Source organism: Acipenser ruthenus, chromosome 13 (genome assembly GCF_902713425.1).
Source record: "Acipenser ruthenus chromosome 13, fAciRut3.2 maternal haplotype, whole genome shotgun sequence".
NCBI lineage: Eukaryota > Metazoa > Chordata > Actinopteri > Acipenseriformes > Acipenseridae > Acipenser > Acipenser ruthenus.
Window position 1 is genome coordinate 25675657 of NC_081201.1, and position 20830 is coordinate 25696486.

Consider the following 20830-nt stretch of genomic DNA (forward strand, 5'->3'; position numbering starts at 1 on the left):
CAGATTCCTTAGTTGATAGGCACAACATATGCTTCGGTGGGTTATTTCTCACTAGATCCATGGAACAGTTAAGTTACAGTAGAGCCAAATTGCTCTTCCTAATTTTATAAGTATATATAAGGGTTAATTGCTTTGCCTGAGGCATGTTCTTCTATTAGTTTGACAATACAGTAGCAACACAAGGGATTCTGCAGTGATTCAAACCTTTGGTACAATGACATTTTTATATGCGGACATTTTATGAAATAACAACACTGGTAATCCATTGCTGTACAATGTTACAATATCAGACAAGTCTTTCGGTACTATCAGTGCTATTGTAACAGGAACTCTGGGAATATCTCTGCCAAAACCATTGTGTTGCCATTGCTGGCAATGCTGTGATATTATACGGTTTCTTCAGGGCATTTTAATGGACAATTTAACAGCTGGTAAACAATGTGAAGCAGGGTATAATTGCTTATTATAATAGGGAGTTAATGTGACACTCTCAGAAAGATAACAATGGTTTGTTTGTATGCGTATATAAAATATTTACAGCAAACCATAATTTCCAGATTTGAATACCTTATTTGAATTTAGTTTACAGAGACGTGAGGGTGTTGAAAAAGTCTAAGTCGTGTATTAGTGAAAACAGATGTATGAATTCATTGTGCAGATGTCAAATTGTTTCCAGCTCATGTCCAGGTAAACCCCATTAGTATTGTGAGGGATACCAATTCAGGTAATCGTTTAAAATAATGAAATTGTAATAAATTCACATACATTCCAATAAAATAGTAGTTATTTATATGGTGTTCTAATTAAATAATTAATATAATTATTAATACATCATCCTTATTTAGGAAGTCAACCTCTGACACTCCCACATGATGCAAAACAATTGTTTTGCTCAGTTAACAAGAGCTATACTTCAGACAAACCAACTGAATTCGACTCAGGGATTTCCTCCAAAAAAAAAGACTTCTCTGCTGTCTTGCAAGGTTTCACATTGCACTGAGGTCCAGGATGGGAAGTACTATGTACACAAGTCTACTGTGATTAGTCAGGTTTGTGAAAAAAAAAAATGTTTGCCTTGCAGAACTTGACAGCTCGGATGACCTGGAGAAGAAACGCATTTGTCGAATCTTCACTAAGGATTTCCCCCAGTACTTTGCCGTGGTCTCTCGCATTAAACAGGAGAGCAATCAGATGGGCCCTGAGGGGGGTGTCCTCCACAGCATTACTGTGCCAATGGTGCGGGCGTCTTTCCCAGAAGGGGCCTTGACCAAGAAAATCCGTGTTGGTCTTCAGGTAATGTGGTGCTGGCACCAGCATCTCTATCGATTAAAGCTTTGTAGAAGCATCATTAAATAATACCCTCTGAATTACAATAATATTCGATTTTCTATCTGTTTAATATCCCCTTGTATGTGTATATCCATGCACTCATGGACACTGTATGCCACAGCTGAAAGGGTACTGCAATGGAGTTCAAACTAACAAGTTTAATCTAGTCAACCACCCCAATCTCTGGTAAAATAAACCAGAATGAGACTTTGGCCCATTAAAAATCAATCTGGGATTCCATTTCATTATTATGGAGGAAATTGAACAGTCAAGAAGACGTGATGGGATGCCTTGGGTGAATTTCTTTAGATTGGGCTATTAGAGAGAGTCAGCATTGCTGCCAGGTTCCACATCATGAGACTGATGCAAACCTATTAACTTTTATGTAGTTCTCCTGAAGACTCTCAATATTACTTTGCAGGCTCAGCCAGCCCCGGATGAAATTGTCAAAAAGATTATTGGAAATAAAGCCACGTTCAGCCCGATTGTAACCGTGGAACCCAGGAGGAGGAAGTTTCATAAACCCATCACCATGACGATTCCTGTGCCTCCTGCCTCTGGAGAAGGCGTAACCAATGGATACAAAGGAGACACCACTCCTTGTCTGAGACTCCTGTGCAGTATAACGGGTAAGGACAGTTTAATTGTACTGTAATTCTTGATATGTATTTTTTGTATACAACTGTAAGTCGCCCTGGGTAAGGGCGTCTGCTAAGAAATAAATAAATACTAATAATAATAATAATAATAAATTAGACTTGTGAGTAGATAAAGGTATTATAATAGGTCAGTTAGACTCTACTGTCCCAAAAACAGTAAACAAAATAATAATAATAATAATAATAATAATAATAATAATAATAATAATAATAATAATAATAATAATAATAATAATAATAATAATTGCTAATTAGGCAATGTGCTATGTTCTGCATAGAACTACAGTTTCACTGTTTATCCTTTTGGGTTGAAAACTGTGTAAAAATGTAACCAGGATAGAGCCTTTGAGATATACATCCTAAATATCCCTTACCTGCTTTGAAGCAAAGATTTTGTTAAGGTGCATTCACCTGAACTCAGGAGCTGCTATCCAGTTCCATTTGCCTGCCATTGATTATTGTAACATAGGCTAGATCAGCCAGAGTGTTTTTATAGAGGTAAGAGCCATTTCCATCCAAATGACCTGCTAGTTTCTTAGTTTTGTTTTCTTCTAGCAATACCTTGCTGTGCACTAGAGAGTGCTGGTGCTTAATAATTGATGTGATCTAGTCTACATTACATATGTCTCTATGGCAGGCAACTAGAACTGAAGAGCAACTCCTGAACTTATAGTCAAAGCACGTTAACAGAGACAAAGAAGAACATTTGCAGTTGTATTACCTTTAGCAGAAGCGCTATTTTGTAATTAACTAGAATTCTGGAGAGTGGCCAGTGACGTAAAGGTAGTTTCTTTATTTAGGAAGGATCTGTTCCCCACCATTCTTCTACAGCACCCAGTCAGGGACACTAGTTTGATCTTTGTCTGCTGGGTGGAAACTAATAGACATGATTTCAAATACTGCGCAACTTGGTCCAGATAGAAATCATCCATTTGATATAAAGAAAGGGATGATGTCAGTACTTGTTTAGTAAATCTTTTTTTGTTTGTTTTTGTTATCAGGGGGCACCTCACCAGCCCAGTGGGAGGATATTACTGGAACCACCCCACTGACGTTTGTGAACGAAAGCGTTTCTTTTACAACGAATGTTTCTGCCCGGTAAGGAAGCTGTAGTAAAAACAATGTAGTTGTGTTTTTCTGGTCTTCAAATAGTGCCCAATGCAGGCAGTCGCCACCACTGCCCACAGTTTGTCTTTTAAACTGAGAATTGTAAGAAAATAAATTAGGAAATTAATTCACAAGGCAGCTGCATTTAGTACATATTTTCAGACCAATATCATTCAGCAAAGACCTGGAATTGACCTTTTGAGCAATGTAGTATACAAATTCTGAGCTATTTAAATACAGTACATTTATATAGAAAGGAGAGCGTTTAGGGTTATTTCTTCAAAGGGTTAATTCCATGGCATGTCTCTATATAGGGTTTAGGTTTTGTGTCTGGAAAAATTAAAAAAAAAAAAATGTTGTCATATGCTTTCTGACTTTACGCCAGTGTCCATGCCAGAAACATCTGATATGATTTAATTTGTAAGTCTTGCTGTTGCTAGGCTACAGCATTTTGTTGATATGAATAAAGTTTGAACCATGCAGTGTAAAACCGAAGGGAAAACAAGTATTTCTTGTTTTGTTTCTTGTAGATTTTGGCTCGCAGACTGCCACCAAGTCCCAGAAACTGTTGGGCTAGCGACGCAACTTTACAGAGAGTTAATCTGTGTTCCCTACATGGCCAAGTTTGTTGTATTTGCCAAAATGAATGATCCTGTAGAATCCCGCCTGCGATGCTTTTGCATGACGGATGACAAAGTGGACAAGACATTGGAACAGCAGGAGAACTTTGAAGAAGTTGCCAGAAGCAAAGACATTGAGGTGTGTTTAGGTGTGAGCAGAAGTAGAGATTACTAACATGATACATTATTGAACCAAACAATTGTTCAAGATTGAACACAAGGGCTGGACAATTAGAAACACGCCATAACAGTGTCAACAGAGATCTGAGGCATCTGATGCCATCTTTTGTAGTATTTGACATGAGAAGTCAGCAACGTGCTTTAATACTCCTCTACAGACCTGTTGGTTCAGTATAATTGAACCATGTTCAGTAAAATCTGAGTTCTGTTCAACCATGTTATAGAAGCATAAATTGCACCATATCACAATACAAGGAGCTTCCAGGTGCATATAGGCAGCAGAAGCATATACAAATTATATCATTGCTTATACCACTGTAAACTACACAAGCAGACAGGATCAAAAAAAATTCAGCCCCTATTCTTAACTTTCAGGGCTGTTTGAAAGAATGTTGTATTAAGGGCTGTTTTTTAAAGCCCATTTTGATTAATTAAATGAAGTTTGCTATTCATGAAACTGTTTTAGAGAGGGTTTGTTAGTTTATGCCAATTTTTCAGTGAACTTTCTAAGCTCTGAGTATGTTTATGAACGCTCTTCAAAACACATTCCTTAACACAGCCCTGATGAACTTTAAGCCCTGGGAAGTGTATCAGAGTTTTTTCCTAGTTTGATTATGTAGGATGTACTGTGCCAATATTGTCTCCAATGGCAGTAGGGTCTTTGTAAAAGTGTCTGAGAATGCAAAAGTTAACCCTCCGAACCTTTAATTTAACTAGATATTTTTAATAGCTTCCAAATTGTATTTCTAGAACATGCAGTTTATAACACATGTTTTTTGTTTGAATGAAATTAATATAATGAAGGTCATATTGCAATTTGGCGCAGTCCAAATCAAAAACGCCAATGGGGTTTTAACAAGCACAAACACGTAATTATCTGCTAATGACTCATCTCAAGATAAGTTGCTATAGTAAATATTTGGTAACATGGCAAGGTTTTTGCCAAGCTACACATATTCGAATAACAGATATTTTCAAAGCACTTGATTTGTTGTTATTAAACATTTTGTTTAGTTATCTCATGATGAAAGCCCTCTTTAAGTCAATTGGTGACTATATTGAGTTAATGAAATACCACTTACCTGTATAGGTAGTCCATTGTGATAGTAATAGAATCTTGTTGTCCAACTTTTGGTGCACCTTCTAAGTTTGTGTAAGTGCAAAATGGCCGAATGACTTTATTACTGTCTTGTACATTAATACATACCTATAGTTTAATTCCTAACCATATCATTAAAAGTGATTTTGAATGAGGTGATTCGTTTTAATAGGTGTTTAATTATATATTTGCAGGTTCTGGAAGGAAAACCAATCTACGTCGATTGCTATGGCAATCTGGCTCCTTTGACTAAAGCAGGACAGCAGCTGGTGTTTAATTTTTATGCATTCAAGGAGAACAGACTGCCTTTCTGCGTGAAGGTAAAGCAGGGGGTGCATTGAAACAGTGTGGTTTCATATGTTCAATCCATCGTTTCTCTGTCTGAATGCATTGTTACTAGGTAATTTAAATACTCGTCTTTATTACAACATTTGGATTTATCACAGCTTCTTGATGACTTCTTTTTGTCAGCATCTTCATCCACCAGTGCTCGGTTCAGAACCAGAAATAGTCATGGATATGACCATTAATATTTCCATCGCTGTGTTAAAACATTCATCAAACATTTTGTGCATGATAATACTGTTAATATGAATAGAGGCAGTCAATGAAAAGATTGCCAGTTTTAGGTGTAGCAATGGTCTGTATCCTTTTAATGAGCTTGCTAGAGATGCTATATTAACATTGATGCAGAAGGGCTGCTAACCCCCTTGTACAACTAATTAGCTTTACAATTTTGATTAACTTAGTAGCTAAGATATGTCCCTGACTCTCGTCCCCATTATTTACAATCCCCATGTATCCTATGCCATTTAAAAACAGTAATCCTATTATTACTACTACTACTACTACTAATAATAATAATAATAATAATAATAATAATGAATTATCCATATGTGAAATTATAACAATTAAAAATAAATAAATAAATAAATAAATATAACAGACAATCTTCTGAATACCTTCCAAATTTTGGGGCATATGCAGAAATTCCATATACTGTTGCTTCATTGTGGCAGCCCTTTGTATTCTATGGGCACATGCTGCCATTGCACTGTTGTTTTTGTGACAGTTGTGTCACAGTTCCGTTCAGTTTGACTCTGAAACATAACTCCTCGGTGTCTGCTACATGCTTTCATAATTTTATCTTCTGTGCACAGGAAACAGACCGTGTTTTAGCTGTAGGGACACATGCTTGAAGCCAGCTTCCAGCTTTGTCACTCTGAGATATAATTAGACATTCCTGCAACAATATAATCCACACTCTGCCTTTAAACCGTATTAGTTGCCTTTAAACCGGCTTCAAAGTGCTAAATACAGTTCTAAATTAGATTACATCAGCTAGTGCTGTTTGTCAGAAATGTGGACACTGTAATATGAACTACATTACCTTGTGTTTTTAAGAAACAAAGCCTTAATGTTCATGCTAAGAAGTAATATGTCTTCCGTGGGCACGGGCTCCATATTTGGTTGTAAACATAAAATACAGTGCATGGTGGGATAATATCATATGCAGACCCACAGTCCATTGCGCTGCTAGGAACTGTAACTGGACTATGTTAATAGGGTTTGTACTCATTAAGCCCGACTAAACATGAAACTTTAGTGTGGACGCTTTGAGCTGGATTCATTTAAAAGTTTTTCAGTATGGTTCTCGAGATCGGTTATGTAGTGTGGACAGGGCCTAAGTTGTAAATGACACATTCAGGCTTATTGTAGCCTTTATTCTTCTCAGAAAGTGCACCTTCGTCTTTGTCAAATCCAAATTTCCACTCACAGCTTTAAAAGGTTTGTAAGGTGATAAAGACCTACTTTACATAATTCCTGTGGAGTGGACATGACCCCTTGTTTCAATGGCAGTGCCATTTCTATAATAAGAAGAAATGATAGCACAAAGTCAGCTACAGTAGTATTAGCCTATTGTTAGAATGGTACCACTGTGGTCACATTTGATTTCACAATGGTATAAACCAAAATGCCCATCACCATGGTATCATATCAGCACTATAATGGAATGGTAAAAAAAAATGTTTTTTACTTTTCTGTAAGTTACTATACCTTGATTATTTACTAGTCAGAACAATCCAAGCTTCCTGTCTACTAAGCCCTTCCATTTTACTTTCTCAGGTACGAGACAATAGTCAAGAGCCATGTGGGCGATTATCGTTCCTAAAAGAGACGAAAATCACAAAAGGAGTACCCCAGGCAGCGGTCTGCAACTTAAACATTACACTGCCAACCCACAAGAAGGTATGTTGAAATGTTATTTATCCAAGTCTCATCTCATACTGTACATTGTCTTGTCATCCCAGAAAAAGGAATTTAAAATAAGTCAGTTAAATGAACGTGACTTTTATCTGTTTGTAGCGTCGGTTCCTGTTTTCTTGTTCCGTCTAAAGCATTTTCTTTCTTACTGGGTCTTTTGGTCCTGTAGCTCTTGCTTTGGCTGATGGTCCATAGGCTTATTGCACCGTAGTGATTTTTTAATTTTTTTATTTTAATTCCTGTATTTACTTTGCGATAAATGTTTGGTTCTTTTTTTTCTTTCGTTGCTGGCTGTGGGTTTGTTTAACAAGCTTATGCATTGCGTGCTTTCAACTTGGCCTTTTTCATATCCTGATACTTCTTTTCCCTGCTGTCCATTATGTTATGCCCTGTCTCTGCAATGCATCTTGGGGAACCAAAAGGAAACCGAGTCAGATCAAGACGATGAGGTAATTTGTAAATATTGCATTCATGGTTTGCTATGTGGGTTTTCTTTTTTTCTTTTTAAAGTGTGGTACATACTAGGGAAATAGCTATGGCTTCTAAAATGAACTCTTTCGTACAACAACATCTTCTCAAGTGCCTTATCATTTTGCTGTGGTTTATTCAGGTATCGACCACACCATAAATTTACTTCCTGTGTTTCTAGTCCTAGATTGCGGCTAAGAAGCTCAGGCGGGGTCCTAATATCTGCTGTACTGGAAGAAAGGGTATTTTAAGTGTAGAGGCAGATTAAATGATCTTTACTCAAGTCAAAGGGAAAGGCCTTTAGGAAAATCATAAGGGATTATGGTTACTACTTTCTTAAAGTCATTAAGTTCTGTAACTTCTGTGTAATTTGAAATAAAGGATTACTAGTTATTACCCTGCCCCCTGCAGGTGAGATAAGGTTTCAAGCACTATAACTGCTTGTGCATGGCTAACAACTGCCTGGCTAACAACAATTCTGCTATTTATCCAGGTTACTTTGCAATAGATTTAATTCATTCCTAGGTTCAGAACAGAGGATTTCCTGAGGGGAATAAAAAATTATAAAGTTATTAGAAGTCAGAAAAACTGCTCTTGAATGTTCTCGGCTTATCCAATAAAAGTCCAGTATATGAACAAAAACACATTTAAAGGTTTGTAAATAAGAGCCCATTATTTCTATGCTTGAAAAATATTACATGGATAATGCCACCCGCCATCTAGTTTTCATATTTTCATTCCTTGCACCTTAAAATTAGCATCATGCTTCTTCATCTGTCTTAATGTAAATAGTTAATGCTGCAAGTCCAAGGGCTTGACTTGGTCTAGCTATTCACCACTGGGATAAGCATTGTATAACACTGAGGAATCAACGACAGTAGGATTGCATCAGTCACCTATCCGTGGTTATCCCAGGATTGCAACACATGGAAATTCCCTTTTACTGTAAAATGCTCAAATAAAATTATTATTTCTCCCTGGACATTATTTATCAAGACCTTTACTCCAAAAAACGGTAATTAAGTAGCTTAACTATGTTTCCTTAGAAGCAGCAGAAAAAGGTTACGTTAATTTAGAAATTACAAAATAAACTTTGTAAAACTCAAAGACAGGTGTTGAGTGGCCAGATTCCAGTGGCCAGTCTCCAGTCTCCAGTCTTAACGACCAGTAATCACAGCTTGTAACATGCATTTAGGATTTATATCCATTTATGGTTAATAAAACCCCTACATATTTTTCATTTTTATTGTTTTGCAGACTGAAAAACCAGAAAGACGCCATGCCTTTGCATCTTTAGCCTTACGTAAGCGCTACAGCTATCTGGCTGAGCCTGGAATGAGTGAGTGTAAAATGTTAACTAACCATCACTAATTGTTTACAATAAATGCCTGATAAAATTAAATCTGTTAAAAAATATATAAATATTTATATACTGTATGTTTTATGCATAAATTTACCATCCATAATATGTAAGTTCACATGCCTGACATGATACTGCATGCTTTTCTGGGTTGTTGTTTTTTCAAGTTGCTGTGCTTGCACACTTTTTTTATATTTCTGTTATTCCATTTGTGAAGGAATCGTCCTAAGTGCTAATGCAACATCCATAGCATATATTTTACTTTGATGGAATTAACAACAGCGTTAATAATAAAATACTAAAAGTCAAAGTAAAATTCATTTTTTTGTTATTATATATTTTACCTTATGTTACAAAACTCCTTGCTCTTATTGGCTTTGTGATTGTGCAGCGTTATTTTATTTTATTTTATTTTATTTTTTTACAAAAAAGTGCATGGAAGATTGAGATTTGCCTTTCTTCCTATTGCTTCACATTTTGCACATCAAATGCCTGTCACTAAGAGGTATTCGATCTTGCATGAAACAGCTAATATGGATTTAAAACCTAGTTATTTGAACCTGTGTTTTGCCATAATATACTTTGCTTTAATACAGGTACAGGTGTGTTTTTTTATAGTTTTTTTTTTCTTTTGTCAGAACAACAAAATTAAAAACAACGATAAACCGACAGCCAAGCATATAAAAGACACGTTCATAAAATGAGGCCGTATGAGATTTAGTAAAACAGCACATCAAAAGTCAATAGAGTAGAGTTTTGTTGTTGTTGTTGTTGTTCTGAGCATTTGGGTTTTGTGTGTCTTGCCATTTTTCAGTTTTGTCTCTCATTGTCTTGCCCATTGCGTCAGTTGCGTCCGCTTCGTTGTTCTTATGGTTTCTGTTTGTTGTATTTTTACGCTGGACCATGGACCGCAAGGATCGTCGCTTTTAGTTTCTCCTTCCCATTTTATCTCATGATGTTTCCATTTCAAAAATCTCATGTAAATGTATTGTTCTTCCTCTCTTGATGATACAAAGTTCACTGACCAACTTTTTTTTTCTCTGGTCTCTCTGTTTTTCAATCATTTCTGTTGATTTTCTGTTGGATTTTAATTTGATTATAAAGAAACAGTTGACCGAAGTGCAGGAACAGCAAGAACACTGCCTGCTGCTTACGCTTACAAACCTGTCTTTTCAACACGATCTTACCAGGCATGGTCAACTGCTCCAATTACCGTACCTGGGCAAGCGAAATCTGGATTCACATCCTTATCCAGCTCCTCTTCAAACACTCCATCTGCTTCGCCATTAAAGTCGGTCTGGTCTATTTCTTCAGCATCTCCAATCAAGTCCACATTCGGAGCTTCTACTGCATCTTCAGATATAGCATCTCCAATCAGGTCATTTAGATCAATTTCCTCACCAATAAAGACTGTAGCGCAGCAAGCCCAATACCCTGTTCAGATGTCTACAACTTTAATGTCTTCGCCTGGCAAATCCTCATTAGTGTCAGAAGCTGCCTCTGTAAAAGGACTTGCTGCTTCCCTTTCTTCAAGGACTTCCCCAATCTCTACAGCAGGGTCTTTACTAGAAAGATCCTCAATCACTATGACCCCACCAGCTTCCCCTAAATCCACAGTTAACATGTTTGCTTCAACATTGCCATTTAAATCAGTTATGACTTCTGCAGCACCTATCACGTCTTCTGCTGTAAAGTCAATATCTGCCTTATCTTCAATTAAATCCACAGCAGATACCTCTGGTGCATCTAAAGGAACGCCGACTTCCTCGATGTCCTCTCCAGCTAAGTGTGCTGTAGCATCTACTGGAACAATGCTGCTTAACGGATCAGTTTCACCAATTAAATACCCGTCATCCTCAGCGACTATTTTAATCTCTGGAGTTACTTCTAGTTTGCAAGAAAAAATACACGCAACAACACAAGCCGCAACCACAAGTGTCAGCGCTGCTATTGATGAAGTAGAAAAAACGTTCACTTCTGCCACTGCTCCTCTGAAATGCATGTCCTCTTCCACTTCCTCAGCTTTCCAGTCTGCCAGAGCTCCTGCAACAAGTTCCTTATATGCTTCTTTGCGATCTACTTCTTCTTCAACAGCATCTGTGACATCTGCAACGATTACTGTACCGGTATATTCGGTTGTGAATGTTCTATCGGAACCCCAACTCAAAAAACTGCCAGAGACATCTGTTACAAAATCAGCAGCTGCACTATTGTCACCTATTAAGACATTGCCCACAGAGACACGAACACAGGCCCAGTCTTCGTTTTCAAGGACTTTGTCCCCAATTAAATCCTCCTTATTCGTTTCCACCGCAGCACCTAAATCAACCGCTGCATCCACTTTATCGTCAAGTCAGGAAATACTGAAGGATGTCGCTGATATGAAGGAGGATCTAATAAGAATGACTGCTATATTGCAGACAGATTCCTCCACGGCTAGTAAAACCATCCACCCTGACGTGCCTAAGGAACCTAAAATGGAAGATGAGGAGCCATTTAGAATTGTTGAAAAGGTCAAGGAAGACCTTGTTAAAGTCAGCGAAATCCTTAAGAAGGATGTGACGTTTGTTGATAATAAAGACTCCTCTAAAGAGAACTCGCCAGAAGAAGACTGGGTTGAGTTTTCTAAAGATGAAATAGAGGAAGCCCAACAGAATGCAAGGCAGTTTCTTCCAAGCTATGAGACAGAAAGCGCTCAAGCAAAAACCAAATCCATTTCCGAAAAAGACTTTAACTTATCAAAGGTAGTTGATTATTTGACAAATGACATTGGTGCTAGCTCTCTCTCAAAAATATCAGACATTAAATACAGATACGATGAAGTAAAGAAAGAGGGGGAAGAAAAGCAGAAACGTATTCTAAAACCTGCTATGGCTTTGCAAGAACACAAGCTTAAAATGCCACCCTCAAGTATGCGTTCTTCTGCTTCTGAGAAAGAATTATGCAAACTTGCAGATGCCATCTATGGAATAGATGCAATATTAGAGTCTCCTGATGACTTTTCGCAACACGACCAAGATAAGAGCCCGCTGTCTGACAGTGGCTTTGAAACAAGAAGTGAAAAGACCCCATCAGCACCACAAAGTGCCGAGAGCACTGGACCCAAACCATTATTTCATGACGTGCCCATTCCCCCTGTTATTACAGAAACACGAACTGAGGTGGTCCGTGTTGTAAGAAGTTATGAGCACTCCTCAGATGAAACTCAGGAACCCCAAACAGAGGTAATGGGGCCATCGACAACACCTTCTATGTTTGCAGAATCTGAACAAAAGCAAATTGGATCTATAAAAGACAAAGTTAAGGCTTTTCAGATGAAAGTTAATTCTGAGGAGGATGACCACAAATGTGTTGTAAGCAAGGGCATGTGTGTTAAAGAAGAGACTCATATTACAACCACCACCCGAATGGTTTACCATAAGCCCCCCTGCAAAGAAAATACTTCTGAAAGGATTGAGGAAACCATGTCTGTCAGGGACATTATGAAAGCATTTCAGTCAGGGAGAGACCCCTCCAAAGAGCTAGCTGGTCTATTCGAGCACAGGGCTGGTACTGAATCCCCCAAGGGTGCTGAAACAATACAGAGGTGTGCTGAAAAAGACACATCAGCAAAACCCAAGATAGAAAGACTAATCGAGGTTCATATTGAAAAAGGTAACAAGGCCGAACCAACTGAAGTCATCATAAGGGAAACAAAAAAGCACCCTGAGAAAGAACGGTATGTTTATCAGAGAGATCCATTGCAGGGAGATCAAGGGTTAAAAGAGCCGACAGACAAACTAGATGCAGATGAAGAAGCTCAACAGGAAGAGGAGGAGCTTACAGCAGAGGAATCAATTCCTTCTTATTTAGAATCTTCTAGAGTAAACACGCCTGTCTCCCAGGAAGAAGACAGTCGACCTAGTTCAGCACAGCTCATGTCTGACGATTCTTATAAAACGTTAAAGCTATTAAGCCAAAACTCTGTAGAATACCACGACGATGAGCTGTCAGAGTTAAGGGGAGAGTCGTACAGTTTTGCCGAAAAAATGCTTCTCTCTGAAAAGTTAGATATATCTCGTTCCGACACAGAGGACTCTATGACTGACCAGACACATGCTCGTAGTTCAGAGTTGCAGGGGGCTGGGAGGCAATACAGTGAAAAAATGCCCTCAGCTTCCAAGAAGGAATTCCTATTAAAGTCCTCAAAAGACACATCAGAGAATGGAGCAGGGAAAATGACTAACCAAGATGACCAATACGACAAGCTCACAGTCTTGCACTGTACTGCAGAGCCAGGTAGTCCAAAGCATGCACTGTGGATGCGTTTCACTGAAGATAGACTTGACAGAGGTAGAGAAAAACTCATGTATGAAGACAGAGTAGACCAGACTGTTAAAGAAGCAGAAGAGAAGCTGACTGAGGTTTCTCAGTTTTTTCGTGACAAAACAGAGAAACTGAATGATGAGCTCCAGTCTCCAGAGAAGAAGTCAAAAAAAAGAGAAGCCAGAGAAACCAGGTCGGGCCCCAGCTCTACCAGCGGTAGCCCTGAAAAGATGCAGCTTAATGATGCAGGAGCCAGTGAGGAGTGGGGTAAGGCCAGGCTAAGAGAGCAGTCTGTGGGGAAATTGTTTGGTAGCAGCTCTGATGAAAGGAAATGCACTAGCTTGCCAAACAGTCCTGAAAGGCGAGTATTTTCACGGTTTACGGAAGAGAAAAAGAAACAGGAGGCAGACAGTGTTTCGCAAAGTAAACCAGGTGAGGCTTCCCAGCCTTTTCAACTCAAACAATCAAAAGTGAGCTCGGTAAGACTAAAATTTGAACCAGATCAGTTTCAGCAGCCACATCAAGAAAAGGGTCCACAGTTGGGTCAGTCAAAACCCCCAGTGAAAAAGCTGCAGGAGAGCAAACTTCCAGTGTATCATGAAAAGGCTACTCGAAATAAAGAAATAGACAGTTCAAAAGAAACACCTGCCCCTGCCCGAGGTTGTGATGGCTTTAAGTTAGATATTTCTTCTCCAGTTGCTCAGAAACTAACAAGAGAGAACCTGCCTCAGAAAGCCATGTCTGAAACTACTTCTGTGAAACATACACAAGGTGTTAATGGCAAAGACTCTGATTCACAAACAAATGCAGATAGGGAAAAAAAGATTTTCAGGACTTGGGAAAGCCCTGGAAATTTGAACCGTAAGTCACAGAATGAAAAACTTACACATACCCTTGTACAGGATACATTACAAGATAGCAGTGACAATGATAGTAAGGAACCTGAAAAACACCAAGTGGTTTCAGTCACAGAAAAAGTGAGACAATTTTCAAAAAACGGGTCTCCAATTAAGGAGGCTGTAGTAACGTCTCCTTCAAAAAAAATAAACTACAAAGAGCTTGTCATTCAGGAAGAAGATGACAACACCAGAACTTTAAAGAAAAAGACTGAATCAAGTCCATCGCAGATCCCAGTTAGAATGTCGGAAAGCAATGGAAATCAAACCAAAAGGCCAAAGCCAGAATCATTAATCAAGCCCTCAGACAGAAGTGGTTCGCAAATACCAGCTCTAGTGAAAAACAGGTTTCAAACTAGCAAAGAAAGGAGTCCATCTAAGGATGAGATGGAATCATCTGCAAGCAGATCTCCAGATTCTTTAGACTGTTGTCCCTGCTCGGTAGAATGCATAGAAAAAGTAGCTCCTTTAGTAACTGCTGAAAGCTTCAAAGAGATTAAGACTTTACCTGTTTATGTTAGTATTGTCCAAGTAGGAAAACAGTATGAAAAGGAAACTACAAATGGGCAACTAAAAATAGTTAGTCAAGAAAGCAGGACTGTGCAAGAGAGGGGGGGATTTCATACAGTAAAACAAAAACAGCTTCCGTCTCCTCAAGGTAGTCCAGAAGATGATACTTTGGAGCAAGTCTCTTTTTTGGACAGTTCTGGAAAGAGTCCCCTGACACCTGAAACACCTAGTTCTGAGGAGGTGAGCTATGATCTCACCTCCAGAACTCCTGATTCGCTTATAGGTTTTATACCAGGTAAACCTAGTCCTATTCCAGAAGTGTCTGAAGAATCAGAGGAGGAAGAACCTTGCAAGGCTTTTTCATTTAAGGAATCTCCACCAGAAAGGACTAAATCTTCTACCTCAGTGCCCACAAATGGAAGTAAGGAATGTGGAAAAACAACAAAAGATAAGCGAATTGCTTACATTGAGTTTCCTCCACCTCCTCCATTAGATTCGGAACTATCAGATGCAGAAAAGAAGGGGTCCCACCATTCCACTGACACTGAGACAGAAATGATAGAAGTCAACCTCCAAGAAGAACATGACAAGCACCTTTTAGCTGAACCAATTATAAGAGTTCAGCCGCCATCTCCTCTACCTCCGGGAGCTGATGATAGTGACTCAAGTGATGATGAATCTGTCTTTCAACCAATTCCATTTAGGAAGTACACCTTCAAGATCAAGGAGGACGAAGAGGAGCATCAAGCTATAGCTAAAGCTAAGAAAATAGAGCAAAATGGAAACTATAAAGAATCTAATGCCAACAGGGGTGGGAAAGGAGATGATGTTGAGTGTGAACAAAATGGGAATGACCAATCGATAACCGACTGTTCAATCGCAACCACAGCAGAGTTTTCACATGACACAGATGCCACAGAAATTGACTCTCTGGATGGCTATGACCTACAAGATGAAGATGATGGCTTGAGTGAACAAGACCTGAAACCTGCAAAAGAGGGTAAAATAGGTGTCTGGGCCTCAGAAGGGATGCTGAAGTCAAGTGACCGCTCCTTTAGCCAAAGTAAGCTTGAAGTCATTGAAGAAGAAGGTAAGGTAGCAAACGAGGATGTCAAAAAAGGGACAAAAGGTATTTCTTCGGACAAGAAATCTGAAGATGCAACATACACCAATGGCCAGGATTTCACCTTGGAAGGAAGGCCCCCTGAAAGACATGGCTTTGCTGATACCTACTTTAGTTACAAGTTGGAGGAAGAGTTTGCAACCCCGTTTAAAACCGTTGCAACAAAAAGCCTAGATTTTGATCCATGGTCAAGCAAAGGAGGCGAGGATGAAGTCTTTGATGCTAGGATTAAAGATGATTCCAAGCCTTTTGGTTTAGCTGTAGAGGACAAGTCTCAAGTAACAACACCAGACTCAACCCCTGCCAGAACCCCAACTGATGAAAGTACTCCAACTAGCGAGCCTAATCCCTTCCCATTTCACGAAGGGAAGATGTTTGAGATGACTCGCAGTGGTGCAATTGACATGAGCAAGAGGGATTTTGTTGAAGAAAGGCTTCAGTTTTTTCAGATTGGTGAGCATACTTCTGAAGGGAAGTCAAAGGGGGACAAAGGGGATGGGGTTAAAACGACAGGTGTAGCCACTACACAACCACAGTCATGGGAAACAACTAAAGAAATAAAGGTAGAAGCCCCCAAAAAAATTATAACAACTGAGGTTGTGCTTATCCAGACTAGCACTGAGTGCCTGGACACATCGTCAGGCAGCCACATAGTGGAGAATTCCTCCTGTACTGTAACTACCTCTAAAGTTGATTCTAAATTACGTACTCCTATTAAAATGGGAATCACTGCTTCTATGACTATAAAAAAAGATGCTGGTTCTTCAGATGACTATAATGCTGAGGCTGTTACACCAGATTATCACATTTTAGACAGCACAGACTTAGAAACACATACATATACTAAAACAGATTATAGTGAGGAAATAAAACAGCAACCAGAAAGGAAAGAGTTTCTGAAAGATAACTGTAACAATAACAACAACATTGATTCATTAATTTTTTTTGCAAACTTCAACCAGTTTGACAGTGTAGTGTTTAATTTGCAATCCACACCTGAGCCTTCAGTGTTAAACATTAATCTTGGAGAAAGCTTGCTTGGTAGGGAGTCAGGGAAAATAAAGGACAGCAATGACCAATGTGAACATAGAGAGCAACACAAACCAGAAGTGAAACAGCCCAAATCAAGGCTACCAGTCAAGGCCTCTCGCTCCCAAAATACTCAGAAGACAGTGAAGAATAGGTTGAAACAGCCAGCCAAGACCGATGCAAGAAAAAGAGTAGACACCAGTGCATGTTTGGAACCCAGATCGAGAATCCCAATCAAAGATATTACTAGGAGTAACATGAGCACTCCTATAACAGTGCAGATCTTATCCAGACCAGCAAAGACAGAGAAAGAAAAAGCTAGGCAGTTACCTTCCAGGCTACCAGTTAAAGACAGAACTAGCTGCAGTGCCAGCACAGTTATTGAAACAAGCAGAGATCAGCTGAGTGAGGTGTGTAAGCGTTCAATTGAATATTTTAAGGAAATTAGTGGCGAGACATTAAAACTCGTGGACCGCCTTTCTGATGAAGAGAAAAAGATGCAGTCAGAAATGTCTGATGATGAAGACAGCACGTCAAGAAGCACGACAATGTCAGAAGCTGCTCAAGTATGCCAACCCTCCATTCCCTCGAGGTCTGCTAGAGACTTGAAAACTGAGGCAGCGCCTATAAAATCAAAGGTTCAAAAGGCCGACAGTGAGAGAAGGAGAAGTAGGAGGACGGGTGGAAATGAAGGCAGTCAGGTTTCTGGGCCTCACGTGGCTCACATCGTGGAGATCAAGCCTAGTTTGTAAAATTTTAAACTTGTTAATCTTAGTGCATGAACCGTTGTGATTGCCTGTGCTGTGACTTAACTGTAGCTGTCATTCTGTCATTGTCATTTGTGTGTGCTGTCCTATAAGGTTCTACAAAGTAGTCAGTTACCGCAGCATGCCGGAGTGAGTGGTGCACCGAAATAAAAGCCAACATTGAAATCTCCTGTGCAGTGCTACTGAGTCTGTGTCTGTCGGCTTAGAGAGTGCAGTTATGACTCTAGAGTTGCATCACAAACCACACAGCAATTTGCAGAGCACACAGGTTGTCAGCATGACTAGTTCCATTACACTGTGAAACCATTAGATTTTAAATGAAGTCCCGTAGACTTGAAAACATACTCTTCAATATTTTTTTTTTAAAAAGGCATTGCCTGTATGGATCAATAGGGTACATAATCACTAATCTAACCAAAGCACCAGTGAATAGTTAACAATTTATTAGTTTGTATTAGCAACTGTGACCCCTTTTCTTGTCATTGTTTAACAAAATCATATGAAACAAAATGTATATATAAGGTTAAGTATAAGCTTGTTAATGAAGTAGTTTTTGTTCAATTCAAGCAAATGACAGATACTCCTGGAAAAAGTCAGCAGTCATACAGTTAGAATTGAGAATTAATTGTATTTGGTTAAAATCTAATATTAAAAATGGCATATACTGTACATACTGGTTCTCCAAATTTCAGGTTATTACATGTACAGTACCTGTTGTTCATTTTAATAAGTATTTTATTACAGTTTGAAATGTTTAATTATTTGACCAGAAAAGGGTTTCTGTTGTTTTAGATATGCACCATTAAATTACCGAAAGTATTTTTAATTTAGTATTTATGCATCGCAGGTCCACAGAGTCCCTGTGAGAGGACTGATCTAAGAATGGCAATTGTAGCCGATCACCTGGGTCTGAGCTGGACTGGTAAGTCATTGTTCTTTCATTGTCACTGAACACAGTTTGCGGTGAGAGCTTCCCCTCATGGTTCTGTCCTGAACACCCACTGCCCTGCCTGCCATTCACTCCATACTTCTGCCAAGCTGAGACTCCACTCTGCCAAATTTGGCAAAATTCTGTGGTGGTTTTGTAATTTTGACAAGTAGAATAAACTCATTTCACCTCATTGACCTCAGTCGGATAAAAACTGAGAGTCGAAGGGTATAAAGGTACTGAATTACCCCCCATCGCCACATAGCCTCTTGTGGACTGAAAGGTTTGTCAAAAAAAAGTGAAAGGCTGCCATCTAAAGAACATTTATAGACTGGCTGACTGCATTAGTCAGCTGTGCTTAAAATCATTTTTGAAAAAGACAGTGCGAGTGTATGCAAACTAACCAAGATATTCTAGTACTGTATATTTAAAGGAAGTTTTGGCAACAAATAACAATGTATTTTTTAAAGCTGCAGTGTCCCACAATCTTTTTTCCATTTTATGTTACAATGTGATTCCTGGTGGATGGTTTACTAAGTCCATCCGTAATTTACCCATCTGCACATTCTGCCAGACCTTGTTGGATTGCCAGTTTGTTTATAATTCTGAAATGAACTGTACAAGCTTTCTTTCCCCTTAAAGCCTTTGTGACACCCTGTCACCCTGTGAACTAAACTTGCATGGTCCTCTACTACCTGTAGCTATATATTTCATTTGCCAACTCCACTGTTGTTCTGGGAAGCAAAACGAAAATGTAAAGCTAAAAAAAGTGGGAGGGGAGGTTCTTTTCCCAAATGGTGTCTGACTTTTCAGCTTAACAGTGTAAAAATAAGCTTATGAGGTAAAAAAAAAAAAAATTGTTTGTATAAATATACACACACTGCATTTTTAGGAAGCTGTGTAGTGTTTTATTGGTGGTGTATGCTTAAGACATTTGCTTGACAGTTGAAGCTGAAGCTAAAACAACGGGGAGTGTTTCATCTGCAGCCCTGCTGCAGTGCCACACACATTTTCCAGGGAGGGATTTCTAATCTATTTTTAATGTGTTGCAGAGCTGGCGAGAGAAATGGATTTCTCAGTCGATGAAATAAACCACATTCGAGTGGAGAACCCCAACTCATTGATTGCACAAAGTTTCATGCTATTAAAAAAATGGGTTAGCAGAGATGGAAAAAATGCTACAAGTAAGTGCCTCTGTTTAAGTATACAAATTATCAGGCCTAAAAGGATTTTTCTTTCAAGGTGATTTGGCTACAAGGCCTTTGTGACTCATGGAGGTGGGGCTAGAATCTTGTTAGTCATAATTTGGTGCCACTGCTTTGCATTTCTTTGGGTGAGTGGATTTTTCTACTTAAACATTACAAAGTGACCTGCTTACTTGGTTAGCAACTTGACTTTCCAATCAGAGTGATCGTTTTAGATATGTACCTAAAATTAGCACTCTGTTTTTACATTTTAAAGTAACTTACACACTTCTATATTACACACAATATTTTCATATACCCAGTGGACCCAGGAACTAATTAAATCGGTTATGACAGGTATTGAGAACATGCATAAAGCTTTTAATATTAGCTTCATGTCTTTATTGGTCAAATCACGCAGCCTGCTAGAGGATGATGTTCTTGTTAAGCTGTATGGTTCAGTTTAATGAACACGCTTGCACAAGGAGAAAAGTGGAACCATCTTAGGTCAATAAGTTGATTCAGTACCTATAACACTAAAGGATTTCTAAAGCAGGCTTAGGAGCACAAGACCACTCATGCCTAGCAGATGTTTACATGTCTAAAGGCTAAAATTATCATCATTGGGAAGGGGAGCATTCTGTAAAAAGAAAAAACATAAATGCAGAGACATGCAAGTGACTGCTGTTAAAATGTTACCACACACTATGAGTATTTTATGAGTCACAGTCTGTAATTACACTTTTGTTACATTATGTAAGAATCGTACCCTTTGCCTAGCCACAAAAAATAAGCAGCTAATTGCCTACCTTAAGGTAAAATGGTAAATGGGAGGAAAAATGACTTCCCCATCTGTGTTGTGGCTGTAATCCAAAGTCCTCTTTCCTGTGCATCATTTTAACTGTTCAATGTTCTCAGGTATGTATCTGTTCTTATGGATCAGATGAACTTGTTTTAAACATAATAGGGTCAATGCATTTGAGCTAAGCAGTGGTGGATCT

The 20830-nt window shown here is 38.8% G+C and overlaps 1 protein-coding gene across 37 annotated transcripts in view; it reads left to right on the top strand.

The window, feature by feature from the left end:
- The window catches only part of LOC117418032 (ankyrin-3-like), a 217274-nt gene that overhangs the window by 182642 nt on the left and 13802 nt on the right, over positions 1 to 20830 (top strand). For 29 of the 37 annotated variants that reach the window (XM_059035820.1, XM_059035818.1, XM_059035830.1 and 26 more), the window contains 11 exons: positions 1082 to 1293; positions 1751 to 1958; positions 2990 to 3086; positions 3626 to 3854; positions 5189 to 5314; positions 7122 to 7244; positions 7682 to 7708; positions 8985 to 9066; positions 10192 to 17694; positions 18565 to 18639; positions 19698 to 19829. In XM_059035820.1, coding sequence (XP_058891803.1) covers positions 1082 to 1293; positions 1751 to 1958; positions 2990 to 3086; positions 3626 to 3854; positions 5189 to 5314; positions 7122 to 7244; positions 7682 to 7708; positions 8985 to 9066; positions 10192 to 17694; positions 18565 to 18639; positions 19698 to 19829 — 8814 coding nt within the window. The remainder of the gene's footprint in view (positions 1 to 1081; positions 1294 to 1750; positions 1959 to 2989; positions 3087 to 3625; positions 3855 to 5188; positions 5315 to 7121; positions 7245 to 7681; positions 7709 to 8984; positions 9067 to 10191; positions 17695 to 18564; positions 18640 to 19697; positions 19830 to 20830) is intronic. The other 8 variants (XM_059035845.1, XM_059035840.1, XM_059035836.1 and 5 more) reach the window with 3 other exon arrangements.